The sequence below is a fragment of the Protopterus annectens genome, chromosome 1.part0 (genome assembly GCF_019279795.1).
Source record: "Protopterus annectens isolate FY-2018-M chromosome 1.part0, PAN1.0, whole genome shotgun sequence".
NCBI classification, from domain to species: Eukaryota; Metazoa; Chordata; order Ceratodontiformes; family Protopteridae; genus Protopterus; species Protopterus annectens.
In genome coordinates, this window is record NC_056725.1 from 544,717,297 (window position 1) to 544,732,732 (window position 15,436).

General features: G+C 42.5%; 1 protein-coding gene across 1 annotated transcript in view; it reads left to right on the forward strand.

Moving 5' to 3' along the window:
- Positions 1–15,436, forward strand: part of USP34 (ubiquitin specific peptidase 34) — a gene marked incomplete in the record, with an annotated part of 5,849,982 nt that overhangs the window by 4,566,942 nt on the left and 1,267,604 nt on the right. Inside the window, 1 exon segment of the mRNA XM_044061224.1 lies at positions 14,319–14,372. Coding sequence (XP_043917159.1) covers positions 14,319–14,372 — 54 coding nt within the window.

The window sequence follows — 15,436 nt, forward strand, 5'->3', positions numbered from 1 at the left end:
GGACCTTCAAGCTCAGTTTCTACCAGGGAAGCAAAGCTTCCTGGCAGACAGTCTGAGCAGAAACCTGTCGGATCCACACGAATGGATGCTGGACACCGAAATATTCAGGATGATTACAGCAGTCTGGGGATTTCCTCACATAGACCTCTTTGCATCCCACCTCAATCATCAACTACAGATTTTTTGCACCAGGACTTTCCATGAACTAGCTTGGAAAGTGGATGCACTATCATTCAGTTGGAGAAACCTCTCGGGGTATGCCTTCCCACCTCTACCTCTTCTTCCACGGGTGTTATTAAAGATCAAAGAGGACAAGCCCAAGATGATAATTTTGCTGGCCCCAAATTGGCCTCGACAATTTTGGTACCCAACTCTGAAAAACCTTTGTCTGGAGCCCCCTTAGGTATTACCACAGACTCCGAACCTTCTGTCCCAGCACCAGGGTCAGGTTCTGCACTCTCATGTCAAAACTCTCAGCCTGGCGGCCTGGTTAATCCAGGGTCTTTGATTCATTCTCTCCTACCCAAGCAGGTTATGGATGTCATTTTAGAAGCCAGACGTCCTAGCACTAGAAAATCTTATGCAGGAAAATGGAAAAGATTTTGCTCCTGGATGCAGGCTCAGGATTCAGATCCTCTTATTCCTAACATTCCTCTGATTTTACTTTACCTGATAGACCTCTTACATAAGGGTCTCTCTTTCTCTTCCATAAAGATCCATGCTTCTGCTATTTCTGCTCATTATAATACAGACCCTCCTATCTTTTCCCATCAGCTCATGAGACAGTTTCTCAGAGGAGCTAAGAACTTAAGGCCCCCTAGATCTCCTCCCATTCCTGCTTGGGATCTCAACTATGTTTTGGAAAAACTCACCTTGCCTCCTTTTGAGCCTGCTGCCACTTCTGACATCAAGTTTTTATCTTGGAAGACAGCCATTCTGTTAGCTCCGACCTCTGCCAGGAGAGTTTAGGAGTTGCAAGCTCTCATGGCTGTGGAACCTTATATTATTTTTCATCAAGACAGGGTGTCTTTAAGGACTAATCCTACTTTCATGCCTAAGGTGGTTTCCAAAGTGGCTTTAAATCAAACTATTCACTTGACAACTTTTTTCCCCAGTCCTCAAAATAAGGGGGAAAGGATCTTGCATTCCTTGGATATACACAGACAACTACGTTTTTACCTGGACAGAACCAAGGACATCAGGAAATCAGAGCAATTGTTTGTTTCTTATGCTTCAAGTTCCCAAGGTAAAGCCATTTCAAAACAGACCATTTCTAAATGGATTGCTCATGGAATCAGATTTTGTTATTCACACCATGGAAAGCAAATCCTAGGGAGTATAAGGACTCACTCTACCAGAGCTGCTGCCACTTCAGCTGCCTTCCTCAGGGGAGTTCCTACCAAAGACATTTTGGAAGATGCAACTTGGAGTTCAGTGCATACTTTTTCCAAGCACTACAATCTACCTCTCTACTCTAAGCCTAGGACAGGCTTTGCTTATGCTGTCTTGCAGGGCTTTTTGCCGCCCCCTCTTCTTTATGACCACCTCCCTTTTATTCTGCTTTGGGATTCAACCCTACAGTCATGACTGCAACAGTGAAACACGATGAACATAGTACAGTTGTGTACACTTACCATAAATGTAGATGTTCGAGTGTCTTCACTGTTGCAGTCTGGGTTTCCCACCCTCCTGTCCCCTCTTATTTTTTCCTTTGTGTGGTTCCCTTCTTCACCCTTCTTTTGAGGTGTATTTGCAAAGTGTATGGGATCTTACTCATTTTGGAACACCTGACATCAGGGGCAAGAAAAACTGGAGAACATGGTGTCGGCTGTCAGCTTTGTACTCCTGGCGCTCTGACGTCAGGGAGCATGGCTGAACAGCCGACGCCGGACCCAGACTTTGGGATTCTGGCCAACCGAGGACTGCCTGCCAGCAGGGGAGAACCCTACAGTCATGACTGCAACAGTGAAGACACTGGAACATCTACATTTATGGTAAGTGTACACAACTGTACTTTTCCCAGGCAGTCGTTGCCAGTCTGCACAGGAGGTAAGACCTGGTTCCCTTGTTTGTCGATGTGCCACATTCTTGTGGTTATATCTGTAACTACCAGTAGAGGTCCTGGAGTCCAGAGTTGATTCAAGGCTTTTAAAGCCTTTATTAGGGCCATCATTTCTTTGAAGTGAGGATCCTAAATTCCCTGAATTTTGATCCCTTTGGAAACTGCTTCCCAGAGAAAGTCTTGGGCATCTGTTGTTACAGACTGACTTGGGATGGGAGGGCAAAGAGGGAAACCTCAATTTAATTGAATCTGACTTGCCTATCATAGGAGTTGCTGCTTTTGAAGAAGTGCAGTGTGCTTAGTTAGTCATGGACTCTTGGACTAGGAGGAACCCTTGGGGACAATTCCCTTTCTTCTTAGCGTCTCCTTGCCATTTCTTTTTATATTGCTGTTTACCTGACTTTTGTTGATCTGGTTTGAAGTTTCTCGGAAAAAAGTCCAGTGCTTGAGGGATAATTTCTGTTATATTTAGGTAACAGAACAACTGGTTATTGTCATCTTTTCCGACACTTCTCCAGATTGTCTCATCGAAGAAGCATGCAAGAGGAGGCACTTGGACCCCCCCCAGGAGTCTGTCACCAAGGATATTGACTTTGATGAGGGAGAAAGACCTCCCAAATTGCACCCGATGGTGTCCGATTTGGAGACATTCTTGAGATCCCTAAAACAGTGGTGGTGGGTCTACCCAAAACCCCATCTCCTGAAGAGTCAGTGTTTCTGGAAGCTTTCAGCACTGGCCTCTCTACCTCCTGGGTCACTCCGTCCGCCGATTAACTCATTGATTTGGCCTTTAGGTAGGCATGGAAGGAACCCGATATGATTGAGACAATTCCCAAGAGACTGGACAAGATTCTGGCTCCACTAGTAGGGAGAGAGCATTGGAGTTGGAGTAAGGGAGTACCGGTTGATGCTATGGTCGTGGCAGCAGCTGCAAAGAAGGAACTCGTGGAACAGAGTTCCACTATCCATCCTCCGGTAGAAAATCTAGGGCTTTGGATAGATTTGTGAAGCGAGTGTATGCTTCAGCAACTTTCGCTATCCAGTTGCTAAACTATTTGTCCTATTTCACGAGGCTGCAACGGGACTTAATTAAGGAACTTTCAAACTCCCTTTCAGGGACCGGTACTGCAGAGGCTTAAACTTCTGTGGTCTCACAGTTGGCTACCTTTCAATCTATTACAGATTCGTCCATGAGGCTCATCTTGCATGCTGCATGCAAAAGGTGCCTCAAGGCTGCACCAAGCATCTCCATCAGGAGGCATGCCTGGATGTCCCTATGTGATTCTGCGGAGCCCTGCAAGTTATCTTTCATCAATGCTTCCTTTGACACTGGTTCTTTATTTGGCCCCACAGTGAAAGACACACACTCCAGATGTGAGAAGGACTGAAAGAACCCGTCTGCTGTGGGGGTATGTTTTTCTACCCTTTAATGGACCTTTTCTAGCAATTAATAGGGAGGTCAAAAGATCTGGTTCAGGAAGTCTCAAGGTCCTTTCCAGAATGCACGTGGAGGTGGTTCCCCCAGAAGCAGAGGGGAGTGATAATAGTAGAAGATGCCCCTATGGCAGAGTAAGCCCCCAAAACTGAGAGCCTAGAGATACCTTTTCCGATAGACCCTATCATCATTTCTGAACAGAGGCCCGATTGCCTGCCTATGGAGGCAGTTGTGGGTTGCTTACCTCTGCACCAAGAAGACTGGATAAATATAACAAATGACACTTAGGTGCGGAGGATCATTTCCAGAGGTTATGTTACTCCCTTTTCCATTCCACCCCCATTACCCAGAAAAATCCACGGTGTTCCACCCAATCAGAGGGAAACAACAACACTGAAAATTCAAAAACTGTTTGAGAAAAGAGTCATCCTAGACGTCCCTCCAGATAAGATAGAATTCCAAACCTTACTCAAGATTTTTTTTAGTGCCAAAGAAAACGGGACTGAAGACTGATTTTAGATCTCAGTGTGTTGAACAAATCAGTTCAGCAGACCAAGTTCCAGATAGTCACGGTTCAGTCCATTCTGCCCTTTCCTGAGAAAGGATGACTGGATGTGTTTAATAGACCCTCAGGATGTATACTATCACATAAAAATGAACAGGCAATCCAGAAAGTGCTTATTCTTCCATCTGGGAGCCAGGCATTGCCAGTTCAGAGCACTACTCTTTGGTCTCACCGCAGCCCCCAAGGTGTTCAGTAAATGTATAACAGTAGTGGCCTCTCATTTGAAACTGCAGGGATTCCATGTGTTTCCATATTTGGACGACTGGCTCATAACCACTCTGACCAGGCATCAGCTGGCACAAGCCCGAGATCGAGTGTTACAGATTGTCCAAATCTTGGAAAAACTATCGGTCACAACAAATCGCAATCACAACTGAACCAACCCAGTCACTGGAATTCATAGGAGAAATATTCAGCACAGTCTCTATCGTAGCATCGCTTCCCCATTCGAGAGTACAGCCAACAAGAAATCGGGTCAAGAAAATAATTTGCAGTACCTAAATTTCATCGCAGTTGATTCTGCAAACCCTGGGATCATTGTCAGTGGCAATAGTCTTAGTGCCTTTAGCAAGATATCACATAAGAATTCTGCAATGGATGCTACAAACGCAGTTGTCATCTCTCTCTCAACCTATGTCGATTAAGATAAGAATAACTCAGGTATGCAAGCAGTATCTTTCCTGTTGGATGGAGTCAAAACAACTGCTGCTAGGCCGTCCCTTCTTTCTCCTTCAGCCCAGCGCCACAGTGACCAGTGATACTTCCCAAATCCGATGGGGGGGGGCACTTTCTGGGGAAGACAATATAAGGCGCTTGGTTCATAGGGTCATAGGTTGGTACTAGGCTATCGGCCCTAGGGCCTATACAAGCCTAGCCATAACATTTCCCTGGCTATTTCTTCCCACACTATTTACTTCCCTGGACCCTTGACTAGCAGGGAGACTGACGTGATCCCTGGGGTGAATTTCCTTTCTCCCATCCAATCATCAAGGTTCCTTTTGAAGAGGGCCAAAGAGGAGCTCTGCTTGACATGTATGGGCAGTCTATTCCAGAGTCTGGGGAGTCTCTGGGTCAGGAACGTATCCCTCCAGCATGTTTTGTTTATTGTGATGACAAGGTTTAGATCCCTGGAGCGTGTTACTCTGAGGGATTGGGATTTCTTTAAGTGTAGCATGTCCAACAGCTCTGGGTTTGACATGGCCTTGTTTGTTAAGCAGAGATCGCCTCGGAGTAGACGATATGCGACAGAGTATAACTGGTGCTTTTTAAGGCAGTCAGCATAGGGCATCTGCTTTAGGCCTGTGATTCTTTTAGTGAGGTATTTCTGTGGTCTTTCCAGTTGTTGCAGATGTCTTGAGAGGTACATACCAAATGGGGCGTTGTATTCTATAATGGGTCTAATGAGGGATGAGTACAGTGGGACAATGACCTCCTTTTTTCTGGATGAAAAGCCCTTAGTGATCAGGTGTGCCAAATAGAAGGATTTCCTGACTGTTGTGGTGATGTGGTTATTGAAGGTGAGACCACTGTCCACCTGTGTCCCTAAGTCTCTTATCACACTTTAGGTGTTTAATGTACTGCCACCTATGTGGTAATTTACGGGTGCATGTTTTTTCCCAAAGGGGATAACTATACATTTCTTGGCATTGAGCTTGAGCCCATGGCTCTGGCACCAAGCATCTGTTTCTGTAAGGCCATTTTGTAGAGTATCGACATCATTTGGAGATTCAATAATGGCTCCCAGTTTGCAGTCATCTGCGAACTTTGTTAGCCAGAGTCCCTTAGTGTTGCCCTGCACTTCAGAGAAGTAGATGCAAAACAAGAGAGGTCCCAGGACTGAACCCTGAGGTACTCCACTTGTCTGGAGCTGGATTTGGAGTCAGCTACTTTTACAATGTGGGTTCTGTCAGTAAGCCAGTTGGCACCGAGGAAGCCAACTAGCATATCCGTGTTTTAGAAGTGAGAGCGGTGCTTTTGGCACTGCAGGCTTTCCAAGGCTCTCTCCCTCTTGGAACAATTGCAGTCCAAATGGATAACATGTCAGTAGTTTTGTACATAAACAAGGAGGAACTAGATCTTACCCTCTGCTTCGATAAGCCCCGAGGGTGTGGCTGTGGGCAATTTCTTCCCACTGCTTTCTGATTGCAAGACATATTCCAAGCCAGTGTGATAGCAGACAATCTGAGCAGGTCCATCTTACAACTTCACAAGTGGTCTCTCAGCAACAAGGTAATGAACATGATTTTCTGTTAGTGGGGCCATCCTTGCTGCAGTCTCTTTGCATTTCCCCTAAACAACAAGGACAGCAGCTTCATTGCCCTAATCCCCCCTCTGGGGGAGTCACCTAGGGATGCTGTGTACTCCCTGATTGGCCCCCGGTCGTCTATACTTTTATCCCCCGACTCCTTTAATTCCCAAATTTCTCCAGAAAGCAGCCATGTTGAAGAGCAAAGTCATCCTCATTGTACCTTACTGACCTTGACAAATTTGGTTCCCATTCCTTTGGCCTCATCTTCTCTACCCACCTTGGATTCTGGATACGAATCCAGACCTTCTGTCTTACCCAACAAGCATGATTCACCCAACAGGCATGATTCGCCCAGACATCTCAAACCTCAAGCTTGACTGCGTGGTTTATCCAATTCCATTGACAGCCAGGCAACCTATGCTCTCTTTGCCTGTCCGCTCCATTCTGTTATCAACCCATATGTCCTGTATGAGGAAATCTACAGAAGTAAATGGAGATTTGTTTATTGGGCAGAGCATAATCCGGTAGAACCCTTCTCAGCTCTGATGCATTCTGTTCTTGAATTTTTAGTGAGTTTATTTAATGAGAGTGCTAGTTCGACTGTCAAAGTCCAACTTGCAGCCGTTTCTAATTTCCATGTAAGGTTTCAGAATTCTTTCCTGCCTTCCTCTAAACTATGCAAAGCATTTTTGAAAGGTACTTGTCTACTTAGAGCTCCTTACGAAGATCCTATACCACCATGGGATTTGAATTTGGTACTGCTAGCCTTGACACAGTCTCCCTTTGAACCTGCAGCTAAATGTGATCTAAAATTCTTAACTTGGAAGACTATCTTTTTAGTTGTGATTACATCTGCTAGAAGAATTTCAGAACTCCAAGCATTACCTTCTAACACCCATATTTAATTTTCCACAAGGCCAGGGTCACCTTACCTACCAATGCTTCTTTCCTACCTAAGGTGGTGTCAAAATCCTGCATTAATCAAACAAGTAACCTGCCAGTATTCTTTCCAAACTTTGACAGTATAGGAGACTATATGCTGCACTTACTGGATGTTCATAAGCAGTCGCTCTTCTACCTGCACAGAACAAAAAATTTAGACAGACCAGCTTTTTGTTTCCTTTGCTCCATCACAAGATGGGCAAATCAGTCGCAAAGGTAACTATAGCCAGATGGTTGACAAATTGCATCTTTTTTGTCTGTACTAAATTGAATTTCCCCCCTACCAAAACCATAAAGGCTCATTCAACTAGATCTGTGGCTACTTCCATTGTATTCCAGTGTTGAGCATCCATGTGTGATGTTTGTGAGACTGCTACTTGGTCAAATCCTCATACTTTTATCACTCATTACAAATTAGATCTGGTCTCAAGTGGAAGAGTGGCCTTTGGCTCAGCCATAATCAGGAATATCCTTCCTGAGAATCCACCCAGGAATTTAGGTAGCTGGGGACTCCCTCCATATGTTGAGGAATGAATGAAAATTGACATCAGATAAAGAAGTTATGTACTTACCATAATGTTCTGTCTGTTTTGTCCATTTTCATTCTTCCTCAACTCCCCACCCTCCATCCCCCTCCATTTCCCTCAAAATACTTTTTTCAAGGACACCCCATGTCCCTGGTGTTGAACTCCGATTATGGCATTACATTTGTAGTCTTTCTTTCTCTCTCTCAAGCTGTAAGTAGGATCTGAGGTGAGTTAGGCTAGATGCATTGTGGGTAGGAAAGGAGCTCAAGAGCTTGTTGGTCTCCATGAGGTGGAGTAACAGCCGAGTCGGATCAGAGTGTCTGATTTGAACCCATACTTTGAGGAAGAATGAAAATGGACAACACAGATGGAATGTTATGGTAAGTACATAACTTCTTTTTGTTGCTTTACAAAATTATTTTAAAATATTGCACATTACTTCTGCATTGTTGTAAAGTATATTGGAGACCGCTCTTGTTAGACAAGTACAGAGAGCTTATTACCACGGGGCCAACCATTGTGGGAGAAGTGTCAGAGGTCTCTTGGGAGGTGGGGCGGTTGCTTTTGGGGTGAAAAGTCAATATATCACCTGTCACCAAACTCCCTTGCTACACCTCTGAACAAGTGTATTGAGCAGATTTAGTAGGCTTTAATAATGACAGTTAACACATCGTCAAGATGACTTTGAGAAACTTAAGTTAGGGTGTTAATTGAAGGACTGCATTTTTTACTTGTATCTTTTATAAATATGAAGATACTATTGATCGTATAAAAGTTTATAAGGAATTTTAATTTGCAGTGTTGGTTACAGAACAGTTTGCATTTGCTGACACTGTTCAGATTGAAGTTTATCAGAGTTCAAAGTGGTAACCATGTGAACATCCTATTGCACCTTTTTGGGAAGCTACTTGAACAGTAATTAAAAATGTACAGAAAATTCTAGGTGTACAACAGTTTGTCTCTCATTTCAGTAATATGAAAGATGGAGTTGCAGTACAAGTGGACAAAAGATCAATTTATTATTCAAAGTATAGTTATAAAAAGCTGCCTTTAATATACCAGTGTAATATAAGTTTTCTGACATATAAGATTGTGATAGATTATTTTTTTAATCTGTCATTTTAACTAGAATGATAAAGGATACTTAACCATTAAAACAACAGAAATGTCCATTTTGGCATCCTTAAATTACACAAGAACACATCTTCCTCAACTGTGTCCAGCAGTTTAAGATAGTGGTAATTTTTAGCAGTAATGCAAAATAATTTTGTTGAAACCTCTGTAGAGTCTCAGAAAGCTTTTTAACAGCTATTACTAGTAGATCCTACAGATACTGTAGAATTTACTGACTGTAAATGATGAAAAAATACGAATGATGTCCATGATATCTGTATAATGGAGCTTTTCTCCCTGGGCCTCTGCTTAAAAAAAGAGCACTGCTTAACTTGGACTTTCCTGGTAAATAAATACGTTATTATGTCCTTCCATTTTACTATTACAGTATTCTTTACAGTAGGGATCCCTGCCAAGGGCGGCCCAACATGCAGCCAGTATACCAAAGCTTTTAGGTTGCTTTAAGGTACACCGTACATCACACGTATGCCCCTTGCACACAGCATAGGGCATAAAGATGATGTCTGGACGTACCATTGTCAGAACTTCTAAGCTGTTACGGATAAGTGCCCATTTGGGGTTTTGTTGTCTTATATTTCTTTTGCTGTATTGTTGCTTGTGAGGTTTCATGTCATCCAAGAAGGGTAAATGGCAATGTAGGAAACAGACTCCCCATAAAGACGGTCACTAACCGTGTCTGTTTTGCCTTGATGCTTCGCACGACCATACCATATGTCCTGTTCCGTCAGGCCTTTGTTCCTAAAACTCTTTGCATTAGGTTCTCTTCTTTGGCACTTTATCTTGAGAATCAACTTCTTAAGGTTCTGGCTAAAGACACGATGGATGGAACTTTCTACTGTGAGGGACAGCCATCTGTAAAGAAGAAGGCCAGGAAACCTAGGCCAGAATCTTCTGCTGTTCATCCTCCGCCAGACATCCCTCCCAAAGTGAGTGATAGCTTGGAGGTTCATCTGACCTCATCATTGGATTCTTCTGCCGCAACAGGGCTGGTGGGGATCCGACCTTAGGCTGGCCCGTGGAGGCATTGCAGATGTCATTTTCGGATGCTCAGGGGGAACCACAGCTGATAATTTCCGAGGGGCCTAGGGGTGTTTCCCAAATTTTAGTCAGAGAAGAAGTCCCTACTACAATTATTGAATTCATTCTGGGGTTAGAGTCTTCCAAAGTTTTTAAGGTGGATGTCCCCTTAAAGAAAAAGCAGATGACTAAATATATTTCCTCTGCTCCTAAGGATCCACAGAGTGAATGGCAGCTCTTCACTCAGGGATTGTTTAGTGCTTTGATGGCTTTAAAACCTCCTTAGGGAGTTTCTTTTGCAGCCCCCCCCCCCCCTTGGTTCTCTACCCCTCTTAAGATACGTAGAGAACAGGATTCCTCTGAGGAGGAGGTAGATTCAGATGAGGAATCCCTTGCTTACTCCTCCCAGATTCCCTCTCCATTGGATTATGGATCAGAGGAAGAGGAATCTACTAGTCCCGATACTCCCTTTGAAAATATTTCTTTTGGGGACACTATCTCTAGGATGATGGAGTTCTTTAAATGGGATTGTGCTCAAATTTCTGAGATACAAAAAAAAGTTTTATGAGCTTCTGCAGATACCAGACCTGATTTCCCTCCTGTTTTTGCTGCTTTGTTGGATTCCTTTTCTAATGCCTCTAAGGCTCCAGATTCTCAGCCCAGTGCTCCCACCTGATAGGTTCTATAGGGTGTCTGAGGACTGTAAGTTCTTGTACATATGTCCTTCTGCTGACCCCTCGGTAGTGTCAGTACCTTCTGACAAACCTTCTCAGTTGCTTCAGTCTAAGTTGCTGCCTTCTGATAAAGATAGCAGAGCTGTGGTGAGATTAGGCAAGAAGGTCTGTGACCTTAGCTACCGTGGCTTTTAGGGCTGTTGATTATCAGACCCATATGTCTAGCTACTTGTTGGCTCTGCTTTCCCAGGCCTTTCAGGTCAGTTCTGAGCTTCCAGACCCTGAAGGTAAATCTTCTGCCCTTTTCCCTTTTAAGGACTTCCTCCCAGGTGGCTTGTCATTCCATCAAGTGTAGTTATGATGCAGCAGATGCTTCTTCTTGGGCCGCTGCTTTTGGGTCAGTGATGAGGTATTCTTGTTTTCAGCTTCAACCTTTGCCTAATGATATTAAGGCTGTTAATGGATGCCCCTGTAGATAATAAACCCTTGTTTGATGAGACTGCTGCTGATTTGTTTAAGTCCCTTCAGGATAAGGGCAAGGCTTTACAGGAACTTAAACATGTTTTTGTTTCTGAGGCCTGGCAGTCACTAAGCAAACAATTTCCAAGTAATTTGCCATCTGTATTGTCTTTTGCCATTAAATGTCTCACCATCCATTGGAAAATCGATTCAGAGGCCATTCCACTAGAAAAGCATGTCTTCTTCCTTTACTTTCTATAAGATTGTTACCATTGCAGACCTGTGTGCTGTGGCCACTTGGTTGTCCAGTCACACCTTTACCAGAAATTGTATAGACTGATTTCAAGAGTCCGGATGACTCCGTGAGTATTGTATTACTTTAAGACTCCTCCATCTCAGCCATTTTCATTTTGACTGACCTCTGTCTACTTTTACCCTGGTGGAGCTACCACTTTGGATTTGTATCTATTGTAGACCCACCAGGGAAGGCTTTCTAATGTTGGCTGTAACAGGTATGTTCTCATACTTTTATTTTAATCTACAGGGAGAGACCAGCCTGCAATTCTGCATGTGTTTGGAAAGCCCCTCTATGGATCTTGCAGTTCCCTGTGATCAGACAAGCATATATTGTATTATTTCTTAACTGTGTAGGTGCCAGTTCTACCATTTCTTTGTGTGTAGGAAGCATGTAACTTTAATGATTTGGGGGTGTGGTGGTGGGTGCTGGAATTAGGTGCACTTTTTAATATAAAAGTTGCATCATGTACCTGTCCTCATTTAACAAAGTTTCTGAGAAGGTGTAGAATTGGAACGTAAGAGAAGATGAATGTAGTCATACAGTCATCAGGGTGGTCCCCTTGTATACTGGAAGATATTGTTAGAATGTATCCGTTTTATCCTTTGAATTAGTCTGTAGTCAGGAAGTAGGGAATTCTAGGAAGACTAGAATGATCACACATGGTACATTAATATGCAGCTTGATACATGCTGCCTACTCGAAGTGACATATCTGAACAAAGTTTCTGGAAGTATTCTCCGTTATGATTGCTTTTGTGCTTGAATCTTAATTTCCTTCTTTTACTCATAGTGGCCCACCGGTGGTGCAGCGGTTAGTGTTGCCGCCTCACCGCAAGAGGTTCTCTGGTTTGATCCTTTGCTGGGGTGCCTTCTGGGCAGAGTCTGCATGTCCCCCCTGTAGTCTCATGGGTTTTCTCCGGGTGCTCCAGTTTCCTCCCACATCCCAAAGACATGCTGTAAGTAGACTGGATACTCTAAATTGGCCCTAGGTATGAGTGCATGCGTCTTCTGTGGAAGGTTGAGCTGGCAATTCAACACCGTAAAACTCCACTGCCTTTCATGAGCAGACAGGTGAACAGCTGTGGCAACCCCCTTTATGGAATTTTCTATACCTAGTCTAGGATACTGTTGCATTTTCCTGTTCTGATTGGAACTAATGAAGGCCACATAGGCTTACTTTCCGCATTTATTTAGAAACAGAGTACATTGACTTGTTTATAATAACCTTTGGCTTGCTTTAGTCTCAGCACACTGAGCAGATGTGGCTGCTGAATGGAGATGTTTTGGATTACGTTATCATTTTGTTCTTGAACTGAACCTGTTGGAAATAAAACTGCTTGAGCTTTTCACTTCATGCAGCACAGGTGTATTAACTGCCCCAGGATTTGTTCTTATTATGCAAGTGTGGGGGTACCTTGGGTATTGCGGAAAGTATCACCATTTTGCAAAACACTTTAGCTTGAGCATCTCCTAATTTCAGAAGTGTTTAAAGCAGTGTATTGTTCTTGGATTGTAATTGTACTGAAACTTGAAACAAAAAAAAAATCTAATTTTACTGGTTATCCTTATAAACGGACTTTGTTGAAATGTGCCACTAATATTGCCTATGACTTTTGCAAAATGTTTTTGCCATCCTCCATGATATGCACTCTGTAGGTTATGAATTGTGACTTTCTGTCTCGGTTGATGACTTTGTATTGGGTGAAAAGAAGAGCAGACTTGCGGCATTGCAGTAATTTTTGAACATAATGAATACTACTTTATTTTTTTAGCATTAGCTTTGTTGGTAGCTGTTAGAAGACAGGGCATTGAAAAATCTCCACCCCGTTATATAACCTTTTTGTAGCATGCATGGAAGTAATCCATTTCGCATATTTCCCATCAGCTGGGTTGTTACTTGTGTGCCTTTAACTGGCGTCCACGATCTTTGTCTGCACCATTTATTGAATGCCACAGATATCTCAGTTAGAAGACTAAGATGGCTGCATGTTTGGAGGAAGGGAAGTTGATTAACAAGGAAAACCACAAAAATCCAGTGCTTCTGTTTAGGTTCATCTTGGGGAGATAAGTTAAGCGGCTTGCTCAGTGTCTTGCAGTAAGCCACTAGGAGGTACACTTTTTACACTTATATTTTGCTCCCTGTTATTTAAAGTCCTATACTGCAGGGACTTCCGCCAACTTTCCATAGTTTAAATGGATAAAGTTGTGCCCATGTAGTCTGATTTCTTGACTGACTGGCAGTATTTTTTCAGTCAAACCAGTTTTCTATAAGCACATTTGCTTACGTTTATTTACTAGCACTAGGAAAACTTCAAACAAATTTGAGAGCAGAGAGAGAAATGATATTCCCTCTGTGCTCTCTCTTCAAGAGTAGCATGCTGGGTGGTGCTTATTCTTCATGTATTTTAAACATCCTTTTTCTTCACATTAAAAGGCCACTGGTACCAACCTGATGCTATATTTGTTTAAAGTATGATTAATGACTTTTCATGTCCTTGCATGTTCCATTTATTTAGTCATTTGTGTAATCTGAATGTTCATAAAGCAAGTGTTAAGAATGAGCCTGTGACTGTGACGTAAATGTACTGCACAGTGCCCTTATTTAAGGCTGTGCAAAGTTTAAGTAATTGTGTGTCAACAACTGCATACTCACTTAAACAGTGTTTACTTAGGATGTGTAATTCTTGACATCTGCAAGCTGTTTCATTGTTTCTTGATGAAAAAATAACAAATGTAAATCTTTTTAGGGTGGGGGATATTCATATTGCTACCTTAAGGCACATTCTAAAGTAAAACATGGGTAGTAGACAACTGTAGTTAAGATACTCTGTTGTTTTAAGTGCATTAAAGTTTGACTGAACTGGATTGGTCTTTGAGCCACATTCTCTTTGAATAGTGCACCGTTTAGTAATTTTCAACAATTGATTTGCTGAAATATGTAATTTCATCCCCTTACAGACCAAGACATATGATTCTGTCACTGATAAATTTATGGACTTCTCCTTTGAAAAGGTAATGTCTCATTTTATACAGCAGGTGTAGAGAGCACTTCCTTCAAATGAAATTGATTTTTTTATCATTTTTATTTTTATTATTGTTATTGTTTGGTTTTGTTGACTAGGTCAGTGCACTGGGGACCGGTGCCTGTTTTCTGGTACAGCCTGATGTTACAGGATCAAGCAGTATAATGCCTTGTAATGCAGTAGAAGATAAATAATACAATATGCTTGTATAACAGCTACTGCACACTTACAAGAAACAAATGTTTTATGTTGTATAAGACTCTCTAGTTTAGTACAGTTCTTAAATGTATTAAAATGTGATGTAATCAGGAAGTGTAAACTGATGGTACTGAGTAAAAGTGCAAGAATAAAAATGCAAATTGATTACATTGTTGGTTTCACATGACTTTTTTGGAAAGAACACATAATCTGTTTAAACTGTGTCAGTGTGTTCAAACTATAACCCAATAGAAGTGTACATAAATTCTTCTAACATAGATTACTTACAGACTTGGAATTGCACAGGGTTAGACCAGGTAGACCCTATAAAATCTTAGTGGAGCAGTGACATTGTGCATTTTTAGTGGGAGGGAGCTGTAAAGCATAAATACAGTAAGACAAACCATGCCTAAATTTACACTGAAAGACACATGAGAAGTGAGCTACAGAATGCAAGCAAAGCAGAATATTTCTCTGTTTAGGTGCAAGTTGATTAACTTTAATGGGAGTTTGCCCCTTGTAGTTGAGATGGCAAAAGGGATGCAAGAGTTGAGCCTACCTGGATTGGAAGTGGTGGTGGTCACCTTATGAAGTGGCCTGAGTCTCTCTGCTCAACTTCTTTAGAGGGGCGGACTAAACAAACCTTTAGACTGTAGGCCTGACTTGATTAGATGCGCATTTTAAATAATATATGGAGAATGTAGGCGGATTTCTCACTTACATAAGTATTGACTTAGACACAGTGATGGGTGAATTCACATCTGTAGGTGAGGTGAAAGAAATGTTACACATGCAAGTGGTTCAGCATGTAATTAGTTGTTTTGCACACCTGACCTACATTACTCTCTGTTCCTT